The 25529-nt window shown below is 37.8% G+C and overlaps 1 protein-coding gene across 6 annotated transcripts in view; it reads left to right on the top strand.

Moving 5' to 3' along the window:
- The window catches only part of slc8a1b (solute carrier family 8 member 1b), a 184534-nt gene that overhangs the window by 140518 nt on the left and 18487 nt on the right, over window positions 1–25529 (top strand). For 3 of the 6 annotated variants that reach the window (XM_047351448.1, XM_047351449.1, XM_047351447.1), the window contains exons 6-8: window positions 5250–5395; window positions 10231–10330; window positions 18543–18602. In XM_047351448.1, the coding sequence (XP_047207404.1) occupies window positions 5250–5395; window positions 10231–10330; window positions 18543–18602 (306 nt within the window). The remainder of the gene's footprint in view (window positions 1–5249; window positions 5396–10230; window positions 10331–18542; window positions 18603–25529) is intronic. The other 3 variants (XM_047351453.1, XM_047351452.1, XM_047351450.1) reach the window with 1 other exon arrangement.

Here is a 25529-nt window from a genome sequence, read left to right as displayed (position 1 = left end):
CAGTCAGTTTTTTGGGAGACTTGCATAAAAACGTTTGCATAAATATAAACAAGTGGGAGTCTGCTAAACGATTACAGAACTGTCTACATTGGTTAGATGAAACTTGGGTTGAGCTTTCAGGCAACAATCACACCTAGTAGGTTTGGCATTAAACAAAAGAAATTGCTGAAAAGCAGGATATTGATCCAAATCATATAACCAAATAAACACAAACAGTTCTCTGGACACAAAAAGCAATGTTCTGACTTGTCCCTATAGCTAAATATTGAGACAACCTATGGAATGAACTAAAGTGAGGAAAAACCGTAAGCGAGCATCCAAGACTTTGGACGATCTGAAGGGATTGTGTAAAGAGTAGTGGTCAAAGATCGTTCTCTGTATGATGCAACCTTGTGAAATGTTATGAGAGAAGACTAAGTCTGTCTTCTTGGCTAAAAGCGGTTGTACAAAGTGTTAGCAGCAGGGGTGCCATTAACTGTGCTTCAGTTGATTTTGTTGTAAGCTGTTATTTCCAATAGTAAAGTTCCTTATTTAATAAATTAATAAATGTTCTCATTGTTTCTCAATGTGAGGTTGTGCTACTACAATATAAGACAAATGTATTTAAAAAGCATTCTGTCATAGCTTTTTTCCCCCCAGAAAGGTAACGGCAATGATAGCGTTGGATATGCTACTAATTATCTCCATGTGAACTCATTTGCAGTTAATACTCTCTTTTGACAGCAATATTGTGCATTCTGTTATGTGAATAGGACATCACGTTTGGTGTGTGGTGACAGTTTGCTGAGACCAGTTAAAATTGAGTAAGAGGGGGAATAATGGCAGAAAAAACTGACGAGAAAATCTTAGGCTTTAAAAACGTAAAGCAGAGACTAAGAGGATGAGGTGCTGAAACAGAAAAATAGAGATTAAGGAGTATAGGAAGTGGTTATATAATGAAATGCAGATATTTAAAGATGGGACAGAGATTATGTCCCCCACATCTTTTAGATCAGATGATTTTAAGGTTAAAAAAAAAACCTGGCCATGTTAAATATAATTTTTTATTTTTTATTCTTAGTTACAGGGGTTGGACAATGAAACTGAAACACCTGTCATTTTAGTGTGGGAGGTTTCATGGCTAAATTGGACCAGCCTGGTAGCCAGTCTTCATTGATTGCACATTGCACCAGTAAAAGCAGAGTGTGAAGGTTCAATTAGCAGGGTAAGAGCACAGTTTTGCTCAAAATATTGAAATGCACACAACATTATGGGTGATATACCAGAGTTCAAAAGAGGACAAATTGTTGGTGCACATCTTGCTGGCGCATCTGTGACCAAGACAGCAAGTCTTTGTGATGTATCAAGAGCCACAGTATCCAGGGTAATGTCAGCATATCACCAAGAAGGACGAACCACATCCAACAGGATTAACTGTGGACGCAAGAGGAAGCTGTCTGAAAGGGATGTTCGGGTGCTAACCCGGATTGTATCCAAAAAACATAAAACCACGGCTGCCCAAATCACGGCAGAATTAAATGTGCACTTCAACTCTCCTGTTTCCACCAGAACTGTCCGTCGGGAGCTCCACAGGGTCAATATACACGACCGGGCTGCTATAGCCAAACCTTTGGTCACTCATGCCAATGCCAAACGTCGGTTTCAATGGTGCAAGGATCGCAAATCTTGGGCTGTGGACAATGTGAAACATGTATTGCTCTCTGATGAGTCCACCTTTACTGTTTTCCCCACATCCGGGAGAGTTACGGTGTGGAGAAGCTCCAAAGAAGCGTACCACCCAGACTGTTGCATGCCCAGAGTGAAGCATGGGGGTGGATCAGTGTTGGTTTGGGCTGCCATATCATGGCATTCCCTTGGCCCAATACTTGTGCCAGATGGGCGCGTCACTGCCAAGGACTAGCGAACCATTCTTGAGGACCATGTGCATCCAATGGTTCAAACATTGTATCCTGAAGGCGGTGCCGTGTATCAGGATGACAATGCATCAATACACACAGCAAGACTGGTGAAAGATTGGTTTGATGAACATGAAAGTGAAGTTGAACATCTCCTATGGCCTGCACAGTCACCAGATCTAAATATTATTGAGCCACTTTGGGGTGTTTTGGAGGAGCGAGTCAGGAAACGTTTTCCTCCACCAGTATCACGTAGTGACTAGGCCACTATCCTGCAAGAAGAATGACTTAAAAGCCCTCGGACCACTGTGCAGGACTTGTATATGTCATTCCCAAGACGAATTGACGCTGTATTGGCCGCAAAAGGAGGCCCTACACCATACTAATGAATTATTGTGGTCTAAAACCAGGTGTTTCAGTTTCATTGTCCAACCCCTGTATGAAGACAGTTTAATAACCTTTGGCTTAGAAGTCCTTGTATATAAAGATACCTAGCATCTGTTGTCCTCTGGCTCAAATGAACCTACACTTGTATTTAATGTGATTAATCTGCAAAGGAGCAGAGAGAAAAGCACCGCAGGAGGAAAATCCAGTAGATGAATGGTAGAGACAGCAGCTTTGACGGGATCCCTCCCTGCAACGTTCACCCTCTCAGGACCATTTACAATTACACTGACACACAGAAGGTGGCTGAAACGGATACTGCCAGGTCATCTTTGTCCCACATGAGCCTCAGTGCAGGCTTTTAATTGAGTTCATTCAATCAACATTACAAAGTCAGTAACAGTACATACATTTTTTCATGCTAATCATAATACATTCACACCAACTATGAATGGAAACTGAAAGGGCATGTGGTCTCCAAGTGGATTCAAAAAAAATATCATGTTTGATATGACTTTAAGATAAAATCATCAAGAGGTCTGGAAAACATTTTTTTCATACAGTTATCTCTCATTGGTGCAAGGAGTTTATAATGCACCACTCCTGCTTAGAAATGTGGTGGCATCTAGTGGCCTTAAGCAAGAAAAATGGAACAAGCCACTATCCACTGAACAAATAACACAGAAGATCCCATTGATTATTGGCTTTTGATTCTTTGAGTCATAGAGTGTGTCTACAGGCCTTGGTCAAAAGGCCCACCCCTAATATTTAGCTCAATCTTTGACTACCATTTAAACATGCAAACTGTTATTTGATTAAACAGGAAGAAGAATTTTACTTAGGAAAACATCAGATGTATGATTGAGAAATGAACCTTATTGATGACTGTTTCTTTCCATGCATCAACAATATTGCCAATAAACGCAACATACAAGTCACAAGAAAAGAGCTCTAAGTAGCATCTGTTAACAGCTTATAGTCTCACTCATTCACGGTAAATGTTCTGAGAATATTGCCTGCTTTGTTTGCAAGTTCCCTCTCAGTGATAATGAAGATAATTCGTTAACAGCCTGGTGGGGGGAAACAATTCCCAAAAAGTCCTGGATGACAGTAACTGACAGAGTTCTCAGAAAGAGAGAGAGATCCGACCCCACCCCCCACCCCCCCATCCAGATATTTAGTTGAATCGTTAATCAAAAAGTAAGCTGGAGCCCACATTAAGTATTCAACCTTTAGATGAATCCCTGCTCCATCAAACCTGAATCAAATACCTGAATTAAATCCTCAGCATTAAGGGGAATTTCATATGATTGAGGTGTGTTGGAACAGATGTGTATCTTAAGGTTGCAGTGCCGCAGCTCTTGAGGCCTGGAGTTTAAGGACCCTGGTGTAGACAGACTCTGCATGGTGTAGTAGAAGATTAGCTAATGTTACTATCATTACAGTTGCATTTGACTAGCATTTGCAGGAATTCAACAGCAGCAGATGTGTGATGTGCATGGCCTCCGAGTTGTAACACTCATACCACAGAACGTATTGACATGTACTTGTACTAGAGCTTAAATTGTATAGGCTACAGAATTAGATGTGTTTGAAGCTGAAGCATTATTTACTTAAGACAAAACATCTTTGTTCATCATTACAATACAGAGCAGATACATAGTATTATGACAGGGATGTTTGTTCTTTTGTCGGTCATTGTGGTTTCCATCACTGCCAAACCAATGCCAATCTACAGTAGTATCGTCAAGTGCCTCTCCTTAACATCAATCCAGCCAGCCAGCCAGCCAGTAAGCCAACCAGCCAGCCAGCAGCTGAATGGGATGGATGTAGCATATTTTAACAAGGAACACTAAAACTGTGAACCGGTGCAATAAGGAAAAAATGCAGATTCTTATGCTGCAGATTCAGTTTCTCATAGTTCTACTTTCATCTCTATGAGAACATACAGTCGGCAACAAAAAAAGTGCTCCTGACTCCTGCATGGCTGTGTGTGCCAGCAATCTTATATGCTCCACGCAGTAACTCAACAAAGGGGAACAAATGACCAAGGAGTTAAAGTGGACCCACAATCCTCAGCACTATAATGGCAAGCACTAGCATCATTAACCGTGTCCTCATGGAAAATTTGATCAGTCATTCTCTCTGCTCACTCAACCTTCTGATCCTACTAGCAAGTTATGAATCTACAGTGAATCACAGTTACGCATACAGATTTCAAAGAAACGGAAATAACGACGTTTCTGTGTGTGAGGGACGGAGCATCAAGGTTAATAAGATCCCTGACTTCAGACAGTGAAAATAGTTTAAACTGAAACTGTTCTGTTCTACACCATAATTGTGCTATGCAGCAGTTCAAGTGTAAAATAAACATATCCATACCAATGATAGCATTCTACATAATGTTTAAAGTTTTAATGTAGGAAGATCTTTCTGTAATATGCCATAAGATTTGAAAAAAATAAATGGTTCTGTATTTTATCATTAAAATTATCAAACACCCAAACAAGCCAGTAGGCCTGCTGGTACTATTCATATTTTGAGTAAGTATATTTAAAAAGGCATGTTTCATTTTTATAACTTCTTTACAATTATTTTTAGGCTTGTAGCTCATGATAGTCTAGGCCTGACTCAAAAGGTTAATCCTTTTTCAGAATATTTATTTTTTTATTTACCAATGTGCTTTGAAACTCGGCGACAAAATGAACTGTGATTTATTTAGGTTTCATCTTTTAAATAGTCATAGATTTTCTAGTACTCAAATTTGCCGATATTTGCACTTTAAGAAAAATCGCACATCAACACGTTTATCTGAAAAACATCCTCCAACATTTCAGTTTCAAAACTAGTGTCCTTGACCGAAACTTTGAAGATCAAGGCTTCCTGATTACCTACAACACCAAAATATGACACATCTGCTCCAGCTTTGTACTAACTCTACCACCTGATGTTTTCCTGTGATCTTTTCAGATGAAAAGCCGAAGGCAGAGGGGGAGGAAGAAGAGCCCCTGACAGGAAAAGATGAGGAGGAGCGACGTATAGCAGAAATGGGCCGTCCCATGCTGGGAGATCATGTCAAACTGGAGGTCATCATTGAGGAATCATACGAATTTAAGGTAAAAATGTTTGAGATCTTTGCTACACAAAACTCCCTGCTGGATTAAAGTGCTCCTCTGGTTTCAGTTTGTTGATTTTAAATTTGGAAATACTCTACATAACAGCATTTAGATTAAGGAGATTAAATTGACCTCATACATTGTGGTAATGTGCATGTGTTTGGCTAAGATGAAATCCACTCCACCCTGTCAGTATTAGTTTAAAAGGTAATTCGTAAAGTGACTCCAGCATTTAAATGCGACCTTGAACAATGCCAGTTACAGAGCAGTTGGTTTAGAAACAGAAAAAAATCCCATCAGAAAAAAAACAAAACATTAATCATTACTGAGAATGGGCACTGAAACACCTGTAACATACAGAATTCATCAATGACAAAACTGGTCCCAATGAAATGCTTTTCAGATGTTGTTGTACATTGATTTTGTAAATAACATTTAGAAATAATCTAAATATTAACTTGCTATGAAAAAAACCGACTGGTTCAGTAGTTTTATTGGACCTCACACAGTCAAATAGCCTCAACCTGCATTGTCTGGATTTTTTTAGTCTGAGGAAACAGAAGTTGAATTGATCATATTGTGTTTGCTTACAGAATTTCTCAAATAAGATTTTTATTTTTAGCTGCCTTTGGTTGGGTTCTTGTTGGACTCTGCATGAAGAGATCTTCATTTATACTGGTGAAATATTAATCTAAACTAAAGACAATGTAATTTACCTTAACATTTTGAACAAAATTCATGATGTGTCAATTTGCATACTGATTGTCATCTGGTGCATCAGAATCTCTGAAAAACAAAATACTAAATTGACACAAAATTACAAAATAAATTTAAATATCAAAAATCAAACTAAACTATGATCAACAGTATAAAAGTAAATTATATTTAAGAAATTAAATGGTAAGAATAAGTTGTCAAAGCTCCTATACATATTTATAAATTTTGGTGAAATATATTCACGGAACTCCAGTAACTTTATACATGATTTCCGATGATTCTTTAAGTTTTTCACTATTGTGTGATTTTTTTATTGTTAGCAGCCAAAACTGAAATGGAACGATAAATTTAATAAATCACACAGCAGAAATTATGCTGCAGCTTAATTCCTCTGCTCATCTGTGCCGTACCTGCAAACTTGGATGCTTTCCCTGGCAGCAGAAGGGTAACAAACAGAAACAGGGACAACTTTGCATAACCAGTCTTTGCAGCTTTTTTTGGCTGCATTGAGGCACAGTGGACACCATTGCAGACACTTGTAACCCCCTCCTGGGTTTAGTTCGAGGCCTGAAGTTTGCATGTTCTACCCTTTCATGTATGGGTTCTCTCCAGATACTGCAGCTTCCTCCCTCAGTTCAAATGCATGCAAGTTAGGTTTATTAGTCTCTCCAAATTACCTAGTCCACCAGGTAGTGCTTGAAAAAAAAAAGTGAAAAGTGATACTAGTCCTGTATTAGATCTTGGGTTACATAAAGGTTTGCTCATATATCACAAATGGCAAATAAGAGCTTTTTACAGTGAAACAAGAATTAAGCAGAAGCCGTTCCTTTTTGTACATTCATAACGACCAAACAATGGAAATGCAGCATCTTTTCAGTGTACATTCGTGCATCACAGAATCTGCTTAAGGACAACATCCGTAAAGGTCAGATCTGTGTGATGAGACATACCAGCTGTCATTTAAACATGCCACTTAGGCTCTGCAGCCACCTCTTTCTTTGCCCAGCTCTGGGGAGTCTTACCCTTCACCTGCATTTGGCCCAAACAGGAAGCTTCTGCTCAGTAAAGTGGTTTCAGTCCTTCCTTAAATGGATAGAGAGAAAAAGTCTTAAAAGGAATTAAGGCAAACTGACAAATAAGCTGTAGTTTTCCACTCTGGCAGAGGCTTGAAAAGCCAGATTGAGACAGGGACCAATTTACAACATAACAATGTGATTTAAAAACTTTGCAGAGTTTTGTGACCCCAAGGCATTCAGACATATTACTAAGTGGGTAGCACAGACCGGAAAGAGTAGGCTTTCTTGCACCCAACGTGAAACTGGATGGTTTTTATTGCTCTAGGTTAATTACTTGATTAGGATGTGGCACCATGAGTTATTAATATTCAAGTTTTTCACAATATTTTTCACAATATTCTAATTACAAGAAATAGAGGCTTGAATTATTTCTGTCTGTGCAATAAACCTACACAGTATGAGTTTCACTTTCTGAATGATAAAAACATTTTTTGAGATGTACCTGTATGAAGACTAAATGAGAACCACATCCTATTTTCACACGCAGCTTTAAATACAATTAAATTGATTGCAGTGTGTTATGTTGCACAAACGCTACACAAAAGCAACTCTCACATATACTGGACAATCACAAACCTTTCTGAAGCAAACAGGAAAGAGTTACATAACATCTGTGTGCCGTTTCCTCACTTCTCCCACGCGCTCTTAAGACGGGCTTAGATGTAATTACCATCAATGTTACATTTTGTGTGCACTAATGCATGTTCTTTTGCCGGTCGCTCCACCTACATGCTCACTTCAGACAGACAATTAATAACTCCCAGTGATGGCTTGCTACTTGACAGGATCCCGTACTTTGTCAGGGGCTTCAGTGCATAAAATTATACTTCTGTGTGCATCTTTGTGGAACTGGATCCTACAGTTATCTGAAGTGGTGCCCATCAGCAGGCTGTGGAGTGTAATGTGGTTTGACATTAGACGACAAAAAACAGAAGGGAAGCGGTGCAAATTTATAGCTAAATTAAGAGTTTACCTGAGGTTTTAAAGTTTTTAAATACTTATGAGACAAGATCAATTTCATGCATTTAACTGTTGATTATCCAACATATAAGAAAAAAGGTTTGCTTTAAAATTTTAAGCCGCTACCCAAGCCCAGTAAAGCTGTAGTACATCAATTTATCCACCTTTCACAGGCCTGCATTTCTGCTGTGATCTCTGACTATTTTTACACTACCACAGTTTACTCTTATTGAAAACAAAACCAAAAATCAATGCCAGTGTACCCAAATCAGATAAAAACAGCGTCAATCCAGAAAAGGGGCCAAGCTGTTCCAAAAACCTAGTGAATCGTGCATTTCAAAAAAAACTGTCCACATACAACAGAGTTAATATGGATGTGTGTGTTGGTGGGGAAGGAGGAGTTTCACAGCAGCAGCAAGGCACTGTTTACATCCCTAAGCACTATTCTACACAATTAGCATCCCATTTTTCTTCTGAAGTGCACAGAAAAGGGACATTTCCCACTTCTCCTTTAATTAGAATCTGTGAGGAAATGCATTTGCGAAAGTGTTTGTGTTATCTCAGTCTGTCATTATTTCTTCCATTTAAAGACTGGAATAAGTGGCATCCAAATGCTAAGAGAAGAACAGTAAATTACAATATTTGGAAAGCTGGGAAAGCCCACTGTCAGAAGACTAAAGAAATTATTCCATTTGTTGAAAATAGACACCATATAAACACATAAGCTATGTTAAGATGACCAAAAATTCCAATGCAACAATTAATTGATAGTAACTTAATCTATTAAATTATTTAATTCAATTAATTGATGAATTCATGTAAATAAAGCTATTCTGTGTTGTACACTGCACGTTTTACAGAAAAACACACCATAAAGTAAAAATTGATATATTAGAAAAAAACAAACACAAAATGCTTTTAAAACAAAAAATACATAATTAAAACCAATTTGGTCTAAATAGTCTTCCGCTAATTTATTTGAAAGCATCAATACAAACTACCATCTCCATGGGTTTGACAAACAAAAACAGACAGAAATGCATTGTAAGGCTTCAACAGGTCAGAAATATTCCCTGGTGCTTCAAACTTGCAAAACCTCGAAGAAAAAAACACTAATAATTCAAATCTTAAAGTAACTGCTAAGCAATGTAGAGACCATTACCACAGTGACATTTATTAGATTTGAAGAAGACTATAAAGGGAGCACTTAGAAAGAATATTTTTTTATGAAACAAACTTTTTTTTTAAGTTGCTTGATACATTATTGCATGAACAGCTAAACAAAGACAGAACTTGTATGTTTTTATTTCTTGTAAAGATCCAAACCTTGACTTGACGATGCATGAGAATTTGTTGTTTGTCATTATCCTGCATTGCTTTTTCTATTAAAGCATAATGCTGTTTTTCTATTACAAGTAATGGAGCATTGTTGATTTTTTCAGTTCCATTTATAACTAAAAATCACATTGCGTGGAGACATGTTTCATGCTTATTTTACCATAATGAGGAATGTACTGATTGAAAAAGCTGTTGAGTAACAGCAACATTTAAATTAGTGCATTTAGATTTATTGCCTTTTTTCGACTGTAAAGTGAGAGCCTTGTAGGTTTTCTATTTTTTCTTCTGCATCCTATGCTAGATCTCAGTAGGTCGAGTTAGTCAAGAGGATTTACTACATTGTTTGACATGAAACTGTAATGGAGTTGGCAGTGATTCTAGTAGATCAGTAGCCTTTTCTGTTTTCTGATAGAAGGTAAGTCAGGCATTCCTACTGGTTTTATTTTCCTTAATTTCTATCATTGATTGGGACAGTAGCCCAGTTCTCTTCTTCAGTGACTTTGCTTGTTTTTTTCTCCCTTGGTTCAAAGGTGCTTGTTGTTTTATGTATTTTCCTACTGTTGTTTTCAAGGCTCAGACTGATAAAAAAAAAAAAAAAGAAAATCAGCCCTTTTTTGTTTATGTGACCGTTGCACATCAACTAATACCACCTGAAAATAATAATAAAAAAGATATAATGTCTGTGGCCAGTTTAGACAATCAGTTATAAGAATTTTCTTTTTTTTCTTTGTGTTTCTGTGACAGAACACGGTGGACAAGCTGATAAAGAAGACCAACCTGGCTCTGTTGGTGGGAACCAACAGCTGGAGAGACCAGTTCATTGAAGCCATCACTGTAAGCGCAGGTAAAGCTAAAGCCAAAGCAAATGAAAACTGTGTTCATGCTCTTGTATCCTGCTCTTAACTTCTTTAAAGCAAACGTGGGTGTGTTTAATAGTGCATTGCATTTCATTTACTTTTAATAGGAACAGCTGCAGTTTTATATCTTCTGTGGTCTCTCATGTACCTGCTTCATGCATGCAAATGACCAACACAACCTGAAAGATCAGAAATCTGATGCATGGTAAATAATAATCTCACGCACAGTTGTTTGTGTGTAATCTAAAATAAGCTGTACCACTGCTCTACCTACCTTAAGCTAAAATAAGTCAACCACCTTAATTTCCATCCTCCAATCTTCTTTAGAACCACTTTCTTTCTTATAGGTTCAGCTCTAAGTTGGTAGTTAATTCAGAGCACGCTTCCCTCCAAGCCTCCGAATAATTTGGAGCACTATCTGCTGCTCTTGTGATAAGATTAATTGTAAGATAAAGGAAGATTCGCTGTTGCTCCTGGTGATAGCACAGCTCTCTATGTTTACAGGCTTATTATTTGTTTACTCCAGAAAATCTGCAGTGTCCCCATTACCTGCAGTTTAAACTGTCTGAGCATATCAAAGGTCAAAGTCATACCTCACTGTGCAATCAGAAGGCAACAAGAAACGTGCAAAAAAAAAAAAAAAACAGTTTTGGCATTTAAATATGCAAATCTTTGAATTAATATTTGCAATTCATTGCTGAAAAAATATCTTGTTTGCTCCTGCTGTGTTCAGACCTGTTTACGTAGAATTGTTGTTTGGAAAGCTCATTCACTTAAGTGTCTGCAAATTACATTATCCAATGTGTTTCTGTGTGTTTGCCTGTGGTTTGGTTTGCCTGCCATTGTTGGAGAGCCTGTGCCATTAATAAAAAAAAAGCCTGTCTTTGCTCTCTTATCTGGGATTAGCTTGTCTACAGCGACAGACTACAGTGAGAGTACGCCAGGGGAGAGTACACCAAGGCGTGTGTGTGTGTGTTGACGCAAAGGCGAGAGCACAGTTTGCCTCTCAAAGAAAAGGCTTTTATTAGGACACACTCTTGGTCTTTCTGGCACACATGTAGCAGATATTTAATGAAATTATATTTACAAACTAACTGAATGTACCAAAGTTCCTGCTTAATTCAATAATTTGAATGCCCTTGGGGGAACCTTAACACAAACAAAAACTCACTTTTGTGCACAGTAGGCAAGCAAAGTGGATAAACAACTAAACAGGAGGATTTTTTTTCTTTCCTTTTCTGGGCCTTTGAACATGAAGCTGAGTCAATACTCTGAATTTAAAGTTTTTGAGAATGAGAGCTGATTGGATGCTTGAAGATCAAACCAGCAGTTTACTTCCAGCTGTGAATCAACACACGAGAACAGGGAAAGTGAAGAGCGAACAGGAGGGAGCTAAAAGAGCTGATGAGAGAACTCGTGTTCATGCTGTGTGGTAAAAGTGAAAGCACAGAAATGTTTATGCCTCAGTTTTTATTAAAATCTTGATTGTTCATATATAAAACACACTGGAATATAAATGTGCATGTTTGGAGATACAGGAAGGCGTTCAGCTGGCAATACATTCATTGTTAGTTTATTTGCTCTGTTCTTTGCTTTACTGAGACACTACCATGTAAAGAGTATTTTAAGGAGAGACTGAATTTGGCTAACATTCAATGTACAAAAAAGGACTGGCTGTTGTTTTATTATTTATTATAAAAACCTTAATGTTTCTTCTTCCTGTATGAGAGAGAGGTCAAAGATTAATCACTCCCCAGATACAGCATAAAACACAAATCCAGAATAGAGATGAAATGAAATGTGGGGGGGGTTGTGATACAAAGGCACGCCACGTCACCTCTACAGATGTCAGTGGATGCATAGATGACTTGATGAGTATTATCTTAAAGTATAATCCTATGGTTCGGAGAAATGGAAAGTTATAGGTTAAATACATAGAGGATTAGGTGACGCTAGGAAAAAAATGTAGACTGAAATAAATGGTACAATTTTGGAATTTTAACACTAACATTTTTATAGCTCAGAAGAAAAAGACAGACAGCAGCAAGAATTGAACAGTAAGAAGAGAAAGGCTTTGTAGAATAGAGCAGAAGTGTGCAACAAGAGGTAAGGGAATGGTTAAAGTGGAACTAAACCTCATGTAAAGTAATAAGTCTGCCCCCAGACAAATTTTGAAAATGCCAACAAAGTGGGTATCAGGAGGACGAGGAAAGTGGCAGCCAGCTTAATTTGGTGGTGTAAGTCGACGACATAACCCCTACTGTCCAGATTGCTCGCTTATACCCTGCACACTTCATCTCATACGTGCACTTTTACAAAGTACACACTTCATAGAGGGGCGTAGGGTGTAGTGTGGGTATTGGGACAGGGCCATTATGTACCAAGCTGTACTATTTTAACCAATTGGAAAATTAAATTGCAGTAGGGCAACCAAAGAGGGCAGCAATAAGACGATTTTAGGACAAATATTGCAGAATTAAACAAGTTTACATAACATTTAAAAATATAGCACAATAATATAAAGATAGCACACTTAAGGCCCAATTTATACAGTTTATCTGCAAAAAAATAGTTGATTTGGGGTTTAGTTCCTCTGTAAAAAACACAAGATCTATCTAATAATTGTTTTAGAAATGAAAAAAGACTGTTTTTTTCACGTTGGACAAGTGATGCTAAAAGATTCAAACTGTTTGGAATTAATTTTCCGAAGTATTCAGCTGTAGTGCACATTAACACACCATGGAAACTGTTACACAACAAGCCCAAGTGTAGACATGATGTAACATTATAAATCACCCCTTCCAGAGCTTCTGTCACTGATACTGTGGTGGATTTAATATCTACACAGATAAGCTTTGTCTAATCTAATCTTATCTTTCCTACTCTCTCTCCTCTCATTGCCATTCTCATCTCAGATGTTAGAGAGAAATAAAGATTAGTCATTTTAAACAGACTTCAAATGTGCTTTTATCTTGACTGAACCCATTAACACATACCATTCTCTCATCATTGTGCTTTAAAAGTCAAATCTAGATCTTGTGCTTTTACTTTGGTCAAAGCTCTGGAGAAGGTTGCAGATCCCATATTTAAACCTGCATTTAGAGAGCCTTTAAAGTCCTCCAAAATGTCAGCGGGCTGGTGTGTGTGTGTTTTTATTTCTGTGTTTAGTGGATACTGGAGACTGTCAGTAAGATTACAAAGCACAGATGAACCAGAGAAGAGGTGGCAGTTATCACTCGGTGCAGTACAGTAAAGAGCAGTTTTGGATTTTAAAAAAAGTCACGTTAACACATGAAGTTGAGTCTAACTCTGTTTCTTACCTTAAGATTTACTCCAAAGCCAGTGCTAACAATCTCAAAAATCATTTATTTAATCTTCATGACAAAATTAACAATGACATTGTCGGAAAAAAAAAATGTGATACTGTTAATTTTATCTTTTTTACTCCAAATTTACTTGGAGTATTGTGTAAAATTATTTTTTTTTTTCTCTTCACATTGCTCTATTAATTAACGTCTAGACCATATGATGCAAGAATTATATTGTACTGAATGACTTATTAAATCTATGAAATCAAAACAAACACAAATGACCTGCATTTACAGTGGCAGCATGCATTTAACATTGTGAACCATATATCATATATTATTTACTTGCTTCAACTGCAATGTTGGTTTTAATAGAGGATCTTCAGAACAATATTCACCAGAGAAAGCAATGATATAGTGTCACATTTTTGTTATAGATCAAAACAAAGTAGTGCATATTTGTTAAGTGGAAGAAAAATAACAGATGGCTTGCATTGTTTATTTTTTTTTTTTGTTGCAAATAATTGAAAAGTGTGGTGTGCAGTTGCTGTCGACACCTTTACCCCGAGAACCCTATATTGAAGCTAATGCTACTAACTACCTTCAGAAGTCACTTAATTTTTAAATAGTTTATCTGTGTGCATTATCTCTATATAAATGCAACTGTCCTGTAAAGGCCTCTGTGGTTTCTTAAAAAACATTGTTAACCAAAAAAAATCATGACGACCTAGGAACACAGCAGATAGCGCAGGGATATAGTTCTGGGAATGTTGAAAGTGTGATTAGGTTTATACCATGCAGGAAGCATGTTAAACATAGAAATAAGGTGAAGTATGGTGGTGGCAGTATCACGCTACAAGGATGGTTTTCTTCAGCATTGGCAGGGAAGATCATTGGAGCCAAATTCAGGAATCCTTCATGAAAAAACCATTGAGATGATCAGGACAATGACCCTAAACTTAAGTAATAACAAACATTAGTGGGTTGAATGAAGCATATTCATTTTGGAGAGACCTGACTGAGACATAAAAACACATCTTTCCTGATTTTTTTTTTTTTCCACCTAATCTGACTGAGTTTGAACTATTTTACAAAGAAAAATGTGTTAAAACTAGTGGAGACATAATTGAAAAGACTTGCCATTGTAACTGCAGAAAAAGATGATTGTACAAAGTATTTTTAGGGGCCTGAATGTGTATTTACACATTTGTAACCTATCTATGGTCCTTCTACCACTTGGTAAGTATAAATTACATGGGTGTATTACATGAAATCTCAATGAATACATTAAGTTTGTAGTTATTACATTAGAAAACGTGACAATGTTTAGGAGGTTTGAATACTTCTGCAAGCTAGTGTAATCAGATCGTGTCAGTTTTGTTGCTCTTAATTTGAGATGCCCATAGGAATTTCTTCATTGCTTTTGCTTGACATCAGCATTACATGCATGAAAACATGCATGAAAATAATTTGTGGCCCTATGGTTGTGTATATCATGCACACAATCTTGAGGGTGAATTAGGACCCTGTGTACTAATTTATTTGTGGCAATGTCTTTGCCTTAAAGGTGATTTTAGGATTGCTAAAAGTTGAATGAAGTGACACATTTTTCCCCAAATGTCCGTACACATAATGATAGGCTGAGCTCAACTCTCACAGTATATGGAATAAGGGTAACTTGACACATTGTATTTCAGGGATGTGATTAAGGCTTATCCTGCAGTGACAATACAGGAGGATTTCATATATACTTTTATAGTAGTCACCGGTATTTATCGCCTTGAGCTTTTCAAAAAAGTAACGTGAATTCTCACTGCAACGTTTAAAACTGAACTAAACACAAGCTGAAACAACTCAAGTGACTCAAATGACTCCACTACAGAAAAAGATCCTTGAGGCAGAACTGTTCCACTTGTTCCAGTTTAATTTACAAGGCTGCATATTGTTCAGCTTTCACCATTTAGGGTGTGACATCTACAGCCACTGACTCTGTGGCTTCATCTGGTTAAATGAGCTTAAGCTATTATGAGCCCCATAATAGCTTAAGCTTATGGTGTGTGAGTTGAGCTTTAAAGTTTTGTTGTATCAATGTTTGGGATTCTTTTTGAAGTAATAAAGGAATGATTTCTTGAGTTGCTCGGTTGTGCTGACTGAGCTGAATGATGACTACTCATCAGGTTAAATCAAAACGTTCAACTACATGAGCCTCAAAGAGGCTTTTACCAATTTTAAATAATTTATCTGGCATCATTTTAGGCACTCAACAGAAAACAAAAACTGAAAAGATACAAATCAGTTCAAAGCACTAAGAATACCAAAATTCTTAGCTACTAACAACACTAAAGTTGGCATGTGGTTCAGAGGTTCCTATCGATCTCAAAGATCAAAGACTTGGAAGAAATATCGATCTTGGATTAAAATAAAGGATTATTCCATTCTATTTCAAACCCAAAAGGGAACTATTTTCACTTGGGGTTGTTTAATTAGGACTATAGGGCAGCTCAATATATTGTGAAATTATTGTTTATTGCAATATGACTCTTCATACGATCAAAATTGCAAAGAACTGCTTTGGACCACCATAAATATTCTTTAATTATATAAGTACCTTGTATTTAGGCTCTCAATGCCAGGAATATATTTGGTGATGCCTAATGCAGCAAAAAATGTTTTAGGAGGGTATTATGATGTCCTCACAAAGTTAAGAAAATTAAACTACGTTGTTTAATTGCCAAAACAGCAGATGTAACCACAACTAATTATTTCAATAAAGCCATGTTGTTGACATAGAAATAATAATTTTAATGGTTTTCCAGTAGATGGACAGACTACTCTTATAGATATGTTTGCAATCAATCCAAAACAGTAAGAAATTAAAACTGTTTAGTTGAGCTTTTATTTATCAGAACTAATATTGTTGTCATGACATTAAATAGCATTACTGGTATAGCATTTTTTCCTAACATCATTCAGCCCTGATTAGGATCACATTAGAATTTCACAAGCATAAAATCTGCAGTATAGATTGGTCAAACCTGCACCGGAAATCTCTACACTAGGTACAGATTCTTTAAAACACAGTTTGATTTGTGGTGTGTGTACTGTATTTGTGAAAAAAGTCCAAAACATGGCTAAAATCTTAACTTATTATCTTATGATTACACATTGTTTTATGTATTTTGTGCTGGATTGTAATGCCCCTGGTCACAGTGTTTCCCAGGGGATAGTTACATATGGCAGTCACACAAAATCCTTTTTTTATATATTGAGTAGGAAGTAGAAAGATGGGACATGACCAGAACACAAGTGTGGGACTATTTCAAATAAATGGGGCAATGTCTCGATCTAACATCCTAGATTTTGCTGCTGCAACTTGTATCTTTGCTCTGTCTCATGTTAGTATCACACACGTTCCTCAATCCTGTATTATCCCTTACTGGTCACAGGCTTATGACTAACCTAAGGTGGATCAGGGACAAAATATTGGTGGGTCAAGTTCAACCTAATCTCCCACCCCCACTCCAAACACACACACACACAAACCTGATAACACATTTCTACAACCAAGGTGTGTCGTTTTTTTTGTATGTAATGAAATGTCTTGGAAATAGTTTGGATACATAAACGATAAACTGATGACTGGATGGTAGATGGTTGGCATCTACCGTCAGGTCAGAAAAAAAGAGGCATGACTGATTTAATCAGGAGATTATTCGTCATAGTGCTCAATTACTAAAATATTTGTTAGCTGTAGCCTAGGATGATATTTCATTTGTTTAAAAAGGAGATTGTATCATATTATTTCGGGAAACATATATAAGACTTGAACAACAAATAATATTAAGAAGTCAGAAGTGCATTTAAACACTTCAGATGGGCAAAGGTTTTGGTTAAAAATAAAAAAATAAAAATAGAAATGATAAGTAGATGGCACCTGTAAGACATTGCATCACTTTTCCATCAAGACTGGTAAACAATTGTCTCCTGATGCATCCAACAGTTGTCAACAACCACTTTCATTTGGTTCTAATTTGAGACAATTGGCTGAAAGGCTGGAGCATGCTACAGGGATCAGGGAACATCAATAGGCTGGTTTAAATCTTATTTGTCTGACAGATTCTAGTTTATTCATGTAAATGATACCCTGGAGTTTGAAGGAAAGTTAACTTGTGGAGTTCCACAGGGTTTAGTGCTTGGATCGATTCTCTTGGGTTTTGATGAAAATTAAAATGATAGATACTTGTACTCGTCGTCTTCCGCTTTATCCGGGACCAGGTCGTGGGGGCAGCAGACTCAGCAGAGACACCCAGACGTCGCTCCCACCAGACACCTCCTCTGGGGTGAGCCCAAGGCGTTCCCAGGCCAGCCGAGAGACATAGTCCCTCCAGCGTGTCCTGGGCCGTCCCCTGGGCCTCCTCCCAGTGGGGGACGTGCCTAGAACACCTCCCGAGGAAGGCGTCCAGGAGGCATCCGGTATAAATGCCCGAGCCACCTCAACTGGCTCCTCTCAATGTGGCTCTTATTTCACCTATTTTAGCTGACCTTCAATGGCCCCCTGTTAAATCCAGAATAGAATTTAAAATTCTCCTTGTCATATACAGTGCCCCTTAATGATCAAGCTCCATCATAAATCAGAGATCTGATGTATATGCACCCTGTCTATTTTTAAGATTAGGCCTAAACGTTCCTTTTTGATAAAGCTTATAGTTAGTTGTCTAAGGTTATCCTGAGCTATCTATGCCGTTATGCTGCTATAGGTTTAGGCTGCTGGAGGACATAATGACCACTTTCCCTCATTCTGCTAAATTCTCCTACTACTCTCAAATTTTGCATAATTTGCTGTTATTTCGGCTTTGAACGTTATGTGTTCTCTCTGGTTTTCTCTTGATAGACAGTACATCTGGCATGGCTCTGTGTTTAGTTCTTACACCTTCCTGGAGCAGGACATCGGGTGAGCTACTGCTGTCAACAACTTAATGTTTTCATTCTACAGATGACTCTTTGCCCTATCTTTCAGTGTTTAACCCTGTCTCTCTCCTAGACATAGCTATTTGCTGAGCTTTTGCTGTGACTGACTGTATGTACTCTTTTTCGTACTCTAGACTGAAAACCTGGCTCAGTTTATCTGCTTAGCTGTTTTTCTGTTCTAGGCAAAGCCACTAAAGAAGCTACTTCTGCCTTTAACTTTTCACTTTTCTTTAACAAAGTACTCCTGGATCAGTGCTTCTGTGTTCTTTTGTGTGTACGCTCTGTTCTCTCAAACTGCCAGTCAGTTATGGCAGATGGCCAGTCTGTTTCTGCTGGAGGTTTCTTCCTTTTAAAGAGGTGTTTTTTTTTTCTTTCCACCGTCGCTACATGCATGCTCGGTATGAGGGATTGCTGCAAATACACTGAATTGAATTGGCAAGTTAAAAGAATACCTGAATGCACACAGTGTTGCTCAAACTAGAAACAAAATAAATTTAAAGCAAGCAGAGCACAATAGTAGAACAAAATATCTGCTAATGACAACAAATTAAAAACTACGCCCTAGAGACAGTGGTGTAACAAAGCCAATTTTCAAGTTATATTCTGTTTGCTAAATATATTGAGCAAAACACATTGCTTTGTTAACATTGTTGAAGACTGTGAACAAGACAAACTAAAAGGCACATACACCAACAATGGGGGACAACACAATGGGAGGAGAAAAAAAATCAATGGACAGGAAATCAAGGTGCCGAGGGGGACTGCTAGGACAAAGGATGAGTGGGAGAAAGTGAAAGAAGGCAAAAGATTGATGTCCAACCTCTCCTCACTCCACTGCCCTCTAATTACTAAATCCACATAATGTTGTTCAATCACCTACTCCTCTGTGTGTGTGTGTGTGTGTGTGTGTGTGTGTGTGCGTGTGTGTGTGTGTGTGTGTGTGTGTCCACACACGAGGGAAATGTAGGTAATGTGTCATTCAACGAAAACAGTGAAAAGAAATAAAATACAGACAAAAGGTGTTTGTGTAGCCCCAGTCAGAGGATAACCTATGCTAATAAGATGAATGACTACAAAGACTGAGAAGAAATAGATCTCAATATAAGGATGGTGCAGTGCTTCACTTAAGTATTTGCCCCCTTTGAACTTTTTTGAACATTTCGTCATATTACAACCACAAACTTTAATGTGTATTTTTTGGGGATTTTATTTTATTGACCAATGCAAAATGGTACATAATAGTGAATGTGCTGGAAAATGATGTATGCTTCCCTAATATTTTTTTGACAGATAAAAACCTGAAAAGTGTGGCATGCATGTATAATTCCGCCCATCTTTGCAAAACAGTTCAAGCTCAGTTAGATTGGATGGAGAGCATTTGTGACCATCAATTCTTTCAAGTCTTGCCACAATTTCTCAGTTGGGTTTAGTTCTAAGCCTGAATAACTAAAACATGAATATGCTTTGATCTAAACCATTTCATTGTTGTTGTGGCTGTATGTTTAGTGTTTTCTGGTAAAGGGTAAACGTACACCCCACTCTTAAGCATTTGGCAGCATCAAATAGGGTTTTTTTGGTATTGTCCCTCGTTATCTTCTTATTAATACCGGTCAGCTTCCCTGAGCGTGGTGATGGATGGCACCCCACAGCATGACGCTGCCACAAACATGTTTCTTCATGGTGATGGTGTTTCAAAAGTGATGTAAAGGGTTAGTTTTCTGCCACAGTGTGTTGCTGTGCCCCCTCCAAACCAAGTGAAAACAGGACTTTCTATGGCATTCTTTCAACACTGGCTTTCATCTTGCCACTCTTTCAAGGCCTGATTTGTACACTGCAGAAATAATAGTTGCCCTGTTGATAGATATTCCCATCGGAGCAGTGAAACTCTGCAGCTCCTACAGAGTTACCATGGTTTGGCTACTACTGCTCCCCTTGCAGTTTAAGGTGATAGCCATGTCTTGGTTGGTTTGTAGTTGTGCCCTACTGTATTTAGAGAGCGCTCTAACAGTGCCAAGCCTTACTATTGAATTGTAACCCTGACCAGTGTGCTGTGTTCCTTGGTCTTCACGATGCTGTTTGTTTGGTAAAAATAATCTGAGGCCTTCAGAAATGGATTTTTACTGAGATTAAATGACAAACAGGTTCTATTCACTAATTACATGATTTAACTGGATTTAACTGGTATCTTAACGGGTTGAATACAAATAGATTGGATGATTGGTTCATTCAACATCCTAGATAGATAGACTCTTTTCAAAACGTTACCAGAGCTTTGAAATTCAAATGCATTTCCATGGATGACAGGAGACCTTTCTGGCCCAAAATGAAAGACTGGCTCAAGCAATGTTTGAAACTTTATGATGAAGTCCAATTTAAGGATTCAGCTTGAAGCTTTCATATGACTGAGAGACCTGCCAGCCTGACTCTGAGTCTGTGTTTCAGTGTGTTCCCCTGACAGACAGCCTGACGGGACCAGTGGTGCATGAATACAAACATAAGCATGTCATTGGGAATTTCGGCAGACAGACCACGCACACATAATTAGTCACACAGCTGTCGCACTATAAAACAGTGTCTTTCAGATTACGCAAAGATGTTTGCTTAAAATGTATATAACTGGTTAAAACTTTTTTTTAGTAAATAGCAAAGACTTTGAAGCTTAGGAAATAATGTGAGGCCTGTCAAATCTATTCATGTTTAATAATCAAAGTGATTTATTGATGTGACTGCACTGAAATCCTCAAAGTCTAAGTGACGTTAATTGGAGGCATCTGAACGGACAGATGATGGACTGTGTCTCCCTATTGTCTTAGTGATATTTATTGCATTGGCTGGGAGTTTTGGCTTAACCTGTTTTGGGTCCCTGTGTTCTGATGCCATGCTTCTAAGGGTGCAATTTTAAAATGGCAAAATATTTCTTGTCGTAGTGAAGTGACTTTGTGTGGTGAAATATTGAGCTTTTATAATAAAGATGTCTGTTTTAGACTCTGACTTTGAAGTACTACAGAAGGTAATTCTTGTGTTGCTCTATTGTGTTGACTGAATCTATCAATAAAAACTGCTTTTCAACCTATGCTAAACTAACGGGGTTATTTCCTTCACAGACTGGACTGTTTTTGATTCTCTCTATTCTGATATCTAAAATATTTGTTTTGAATTTGAAGTGTTATAAAGAAGTAATTGTTGAGTTGATGCCCTGTCGAATTGACTAGGTACACTAATAGACTGCTCATCGGCGGACAACACTGTTGGGCTAATTGAGCATTAAAGAAGTTACCACCACCAGAAAACTTTGGCAGCAGTTTGGATACTCTGTTGAAAGAAAGGAAAATTAGGAAAGTTGACAGAGTGACAAGAAAGAAAGACGGTTGAGTCGTGCCCTGTGGTGTTGCCGAAGCTGACCAATAGAGGGCTCTCACCAGGATTTAAAAAAAAAAAAGGCTAAAGAAAAACTATTTTTTTAGGCTATCAAAAGCTATTGGATTTTAAGGTGTTTGGAAGGGTTACCTTGCAGAGGCATTGTTATTGAGTGAGTTTTAGCAATTAAATCACCTGTTGCACACAACTTTAACATACGGGGGTTGGACAATGAAACTGAAACACCTTGTTTTAAACCACAATAATTTATTAGTATGGTGTAGGGCCTCTTTTTGCGGCCAATACAGCGTCAATTCGTCTTGGGAATCACATATACAAGTCCTGCACAATGGTAGGGGGATTTTAAGCCATTCTTCTTGCAGGATAGTGGCCAGGTCACTACGTGATACTGGTGGAGGAAAACACTTCCTGACTCGCTCCTCCAAAACACCCCAAAGTGACTCAATAATATTTAGATCTGGTGACTCTGCAGGCCATGGGAGATGTTCAACTTCGCTTTCATGTTCATCAAACCAATCTTTCACCAGTCTTGCTGTGTGTATTGGTGCATTGTCATCCTGATACACGGCACCGCCCTTCAGGAGGCAGCTCATAGTTGAAGATAAATAGTTGTGAAGGCCTACCAGCTTCCTTTGCGGTTATTTCCAGCCATTGGAAGGCTTCTTTCCATGCTGGATCGATGCCAGACCTCAGTTTCTTGTGCTTGTGAAGCTCTCCAACAGAAGAAATTATTTCCTTGTCTATGACTTACGCAGTGCTAGTACTGGCTGCAGGCCCGTCGTTTTGCTCCTCGCCACTAGTGGAATGACCGTCACCCTATTTGTGCTTAGCAGCTACCGGGAAGAACGCCGTTTATATCCACCCTTCGAAGCTGACATGATTTTAGAAAACCTTACCGTTAGCGGTCGCACAGGGTCATAGGGTAAAAGGAAGCGGGAACAGACTGAGTGCATGCACAATAGCTGACATAAGAACCACCCGGAGGGAGCCCTGATGTCAGTCAAAGGGCCGATACGTTCATAAAAAAGTAGCGCATCAGCCTAATTTCAGCGTAACAATGACAACTTTCACTGGCGAGAACCCTGCAATAGAGATTGCTCATTGGGCTGGCTGACAACATTTGGTTACATAAGCATAGAAGAAGCTCTGCCCACTTTTAAATAGTTTGTGTGGCAGCATTTTTGGGTCCTTCATATAAAATAGGAACCTGTCAGAATTACAGACAAAATACAAATAATTTGTGAGGACTAGGCATAAAACAATTACCTAACCATTAGCTCCCAATGGCACCTGCTTCAGGGCTTCCTATTTGCACTAAACCAAAGGCTATTAAACAGTTTTAATGAGTTTTGACTGCATTTTGTGATCTCTAGTTTAAAATCTTAAATTTAAATGTTGAGGTATAAAACAATAGTTTTTTTTTTGTTTCCCTGTTGTGTTGACAAAGTTCACTAAGACATGATTGCTTGCTGAGGTGATTTACAAAAGCTTTGAAGAAAAGCCCATGACTTTTAAATTGCTTGTGTGGCAGCATGTAGCAAAAACCCCCAAAACTGACTAAATAAGAGTGATTTGAAGGCATATTGCTAGAATGCAGTAATTTGCTGTTAGCTGCTAACAGTGCTAAAGTCTACATCTGCTCAGGACCTTACTATTGGCACTAAACTAAAGGGCTATTCAGTAGATTAATTAGTTTGAACTATATTTGATTATGTCTACTTCAAAATGTAAAGTTCTTATTATGAGACATTAAATAAATTTGTTCTTTAGTTAATCTGTGATTGATGACGTCAACTAATACAGACTACTTTTCGGGTGGACTAACAACACTGGGTTACCAAAACATTGAAGAAGCTGCCATTTATGTGGCAGCATTTTGGTTAGTTGGTAGAACAAAATGGTGAGAGACATAATACAAATTATCACTAAGCAATCAGACAATCGCATACTTACTTTGAAGTATAAAATTAGTTATTAAGCTGAGTTTTTGACAGTTTGAGATTTACAAACTTTACATGCAAAACATCTTCCCAAAATCATTGCTAAAATCTCATCTAGTGTACTTACTTCTAAAAGTCTCTTTTTTATCGTTAGAAACCTGATTGCTGAGATGTACAGTACTTTTTCTCTCTTCACGTAGCGGGATGTGATTAAAGAGACATCTTTGAGCAGCTCTGAGGTTTTCCTGCGCCGCAGCTTGTTTGGCCACATCAGTTTCAAACTGTGGTGCTCATCTGTGAGCTTGGATGAGAGCCTTGTGTAAACACACTGTGTCAGGCAAGATTCTTACAAATCTCTAGAGCACAGACCATATCGGTTAAAGAGCAGAGTGCTACATGCAGGCATACTCATGGACACACACCTTGCTTGGCTAGCAGCCAGCAGAAAGAAGGCGTACTTCATCATCTGTCAGCCCTGCGAGATTGCAACTTTTGAGTGAGCTCAGTGAGCACCAAGAGATAAGAACAATCTAGCACCTCTTCAAGGCAAGAAATAAATGTGTGGTGGTTGGCCTATTTCTAGAACTTTAATAGAATACATTGACTCTTTTTTTCTAAAAAACGAAATCAATGGGAAATATTTCTTTGCACTTACAATGATGTATAGATTCACAGCCGTTTTCTCTAATAAGGTCCAGGCATGAAATAAAGAAATGTTATTACAATAATGTACAAATACAGAATGGAGTGAGGAGGCTGGCTGAGGTACTTAAAAGGTGACATAGGTTTACAGATAGGTAAGAGATGAAATGAGAAAGTAATAGAAAACCTTGAATTATATAAAGACTGTCAGAGAGTGAAAAATGCTAAGAAGATTGAAGGAAAAAAAATTGCCAAACAAATTACAAATAAGCAACGAATGTGGAAAAATTAGGGAGAGATAAATCAATCTGCGCCAAACAAGAAAGTAAAGGTAGTAACGGTGATGAGAATGGCTGCAATTAAACAAATATGAAAATATGCACTTCATCAAGTAGAATCCTGCAGATCAGTTCAACAACCTGCTTAGTATTCAAAGAGTAACTAATTTTCAATGTTACCACCTATGCTTTGTGTGAAGTACATTTCTTGTTTTCATTACATTTTTCATTGTAAATATCTCTTAAATGGAAAAAAAAGTATTGTGTGGTCTTTGTTTTATCACAAGTCTGACATAGCCAGTGCACCAGACAGACTATTGATATTCCCTTCAATATTAAGACATGCTGCAATGACTTGGTCTCTGAAGAATTCTCAACAAATGTATGGTTCAGCCAGTTACCCAGGCAGGTACACTCAGTGTAGCTGCTAGTTTTATGAACAGATTTCCATACAGCTTTTTCACAGGCAAAAGCAAAATAAATCTGAAAACGAACAGCACAATAGAAGCTAGCCTATTTAAAAGAGCCTGCTTTGCATCTTATTTATAAAATAAAAGCCATAAAATCGAACATTGTAATGTCTACAAGTTTTAACTTTGATGCAGATAGCGGAGATTTTTTTTCAGTTTTTTTTGGCTTTGACTTTATTCCAGACATTTAACAGATTAAAGG

Source organism: Girardinichthys multiradiatus, chromosome 22 (assembly GCF_021462225.1).
Source record: "Girardinichthys multiradiatus isolate DD_20200921_A chromosome 22, DD_fGirMul_XY1, whole genome shotgun sequence".
Taxonomy (NCBI): Eukaryota; Metazoa; Chordata; class Actinopteri; order Cyprinodontiformes; family Goodeidae; genus Girardinichthys; species Girardinichthys multiradiatus.
The sequence above is the reverse complement of the archived record's forward strand: the minus strand, read 5'-3'. Positions and strand labels throughout refer to the sequence as shown.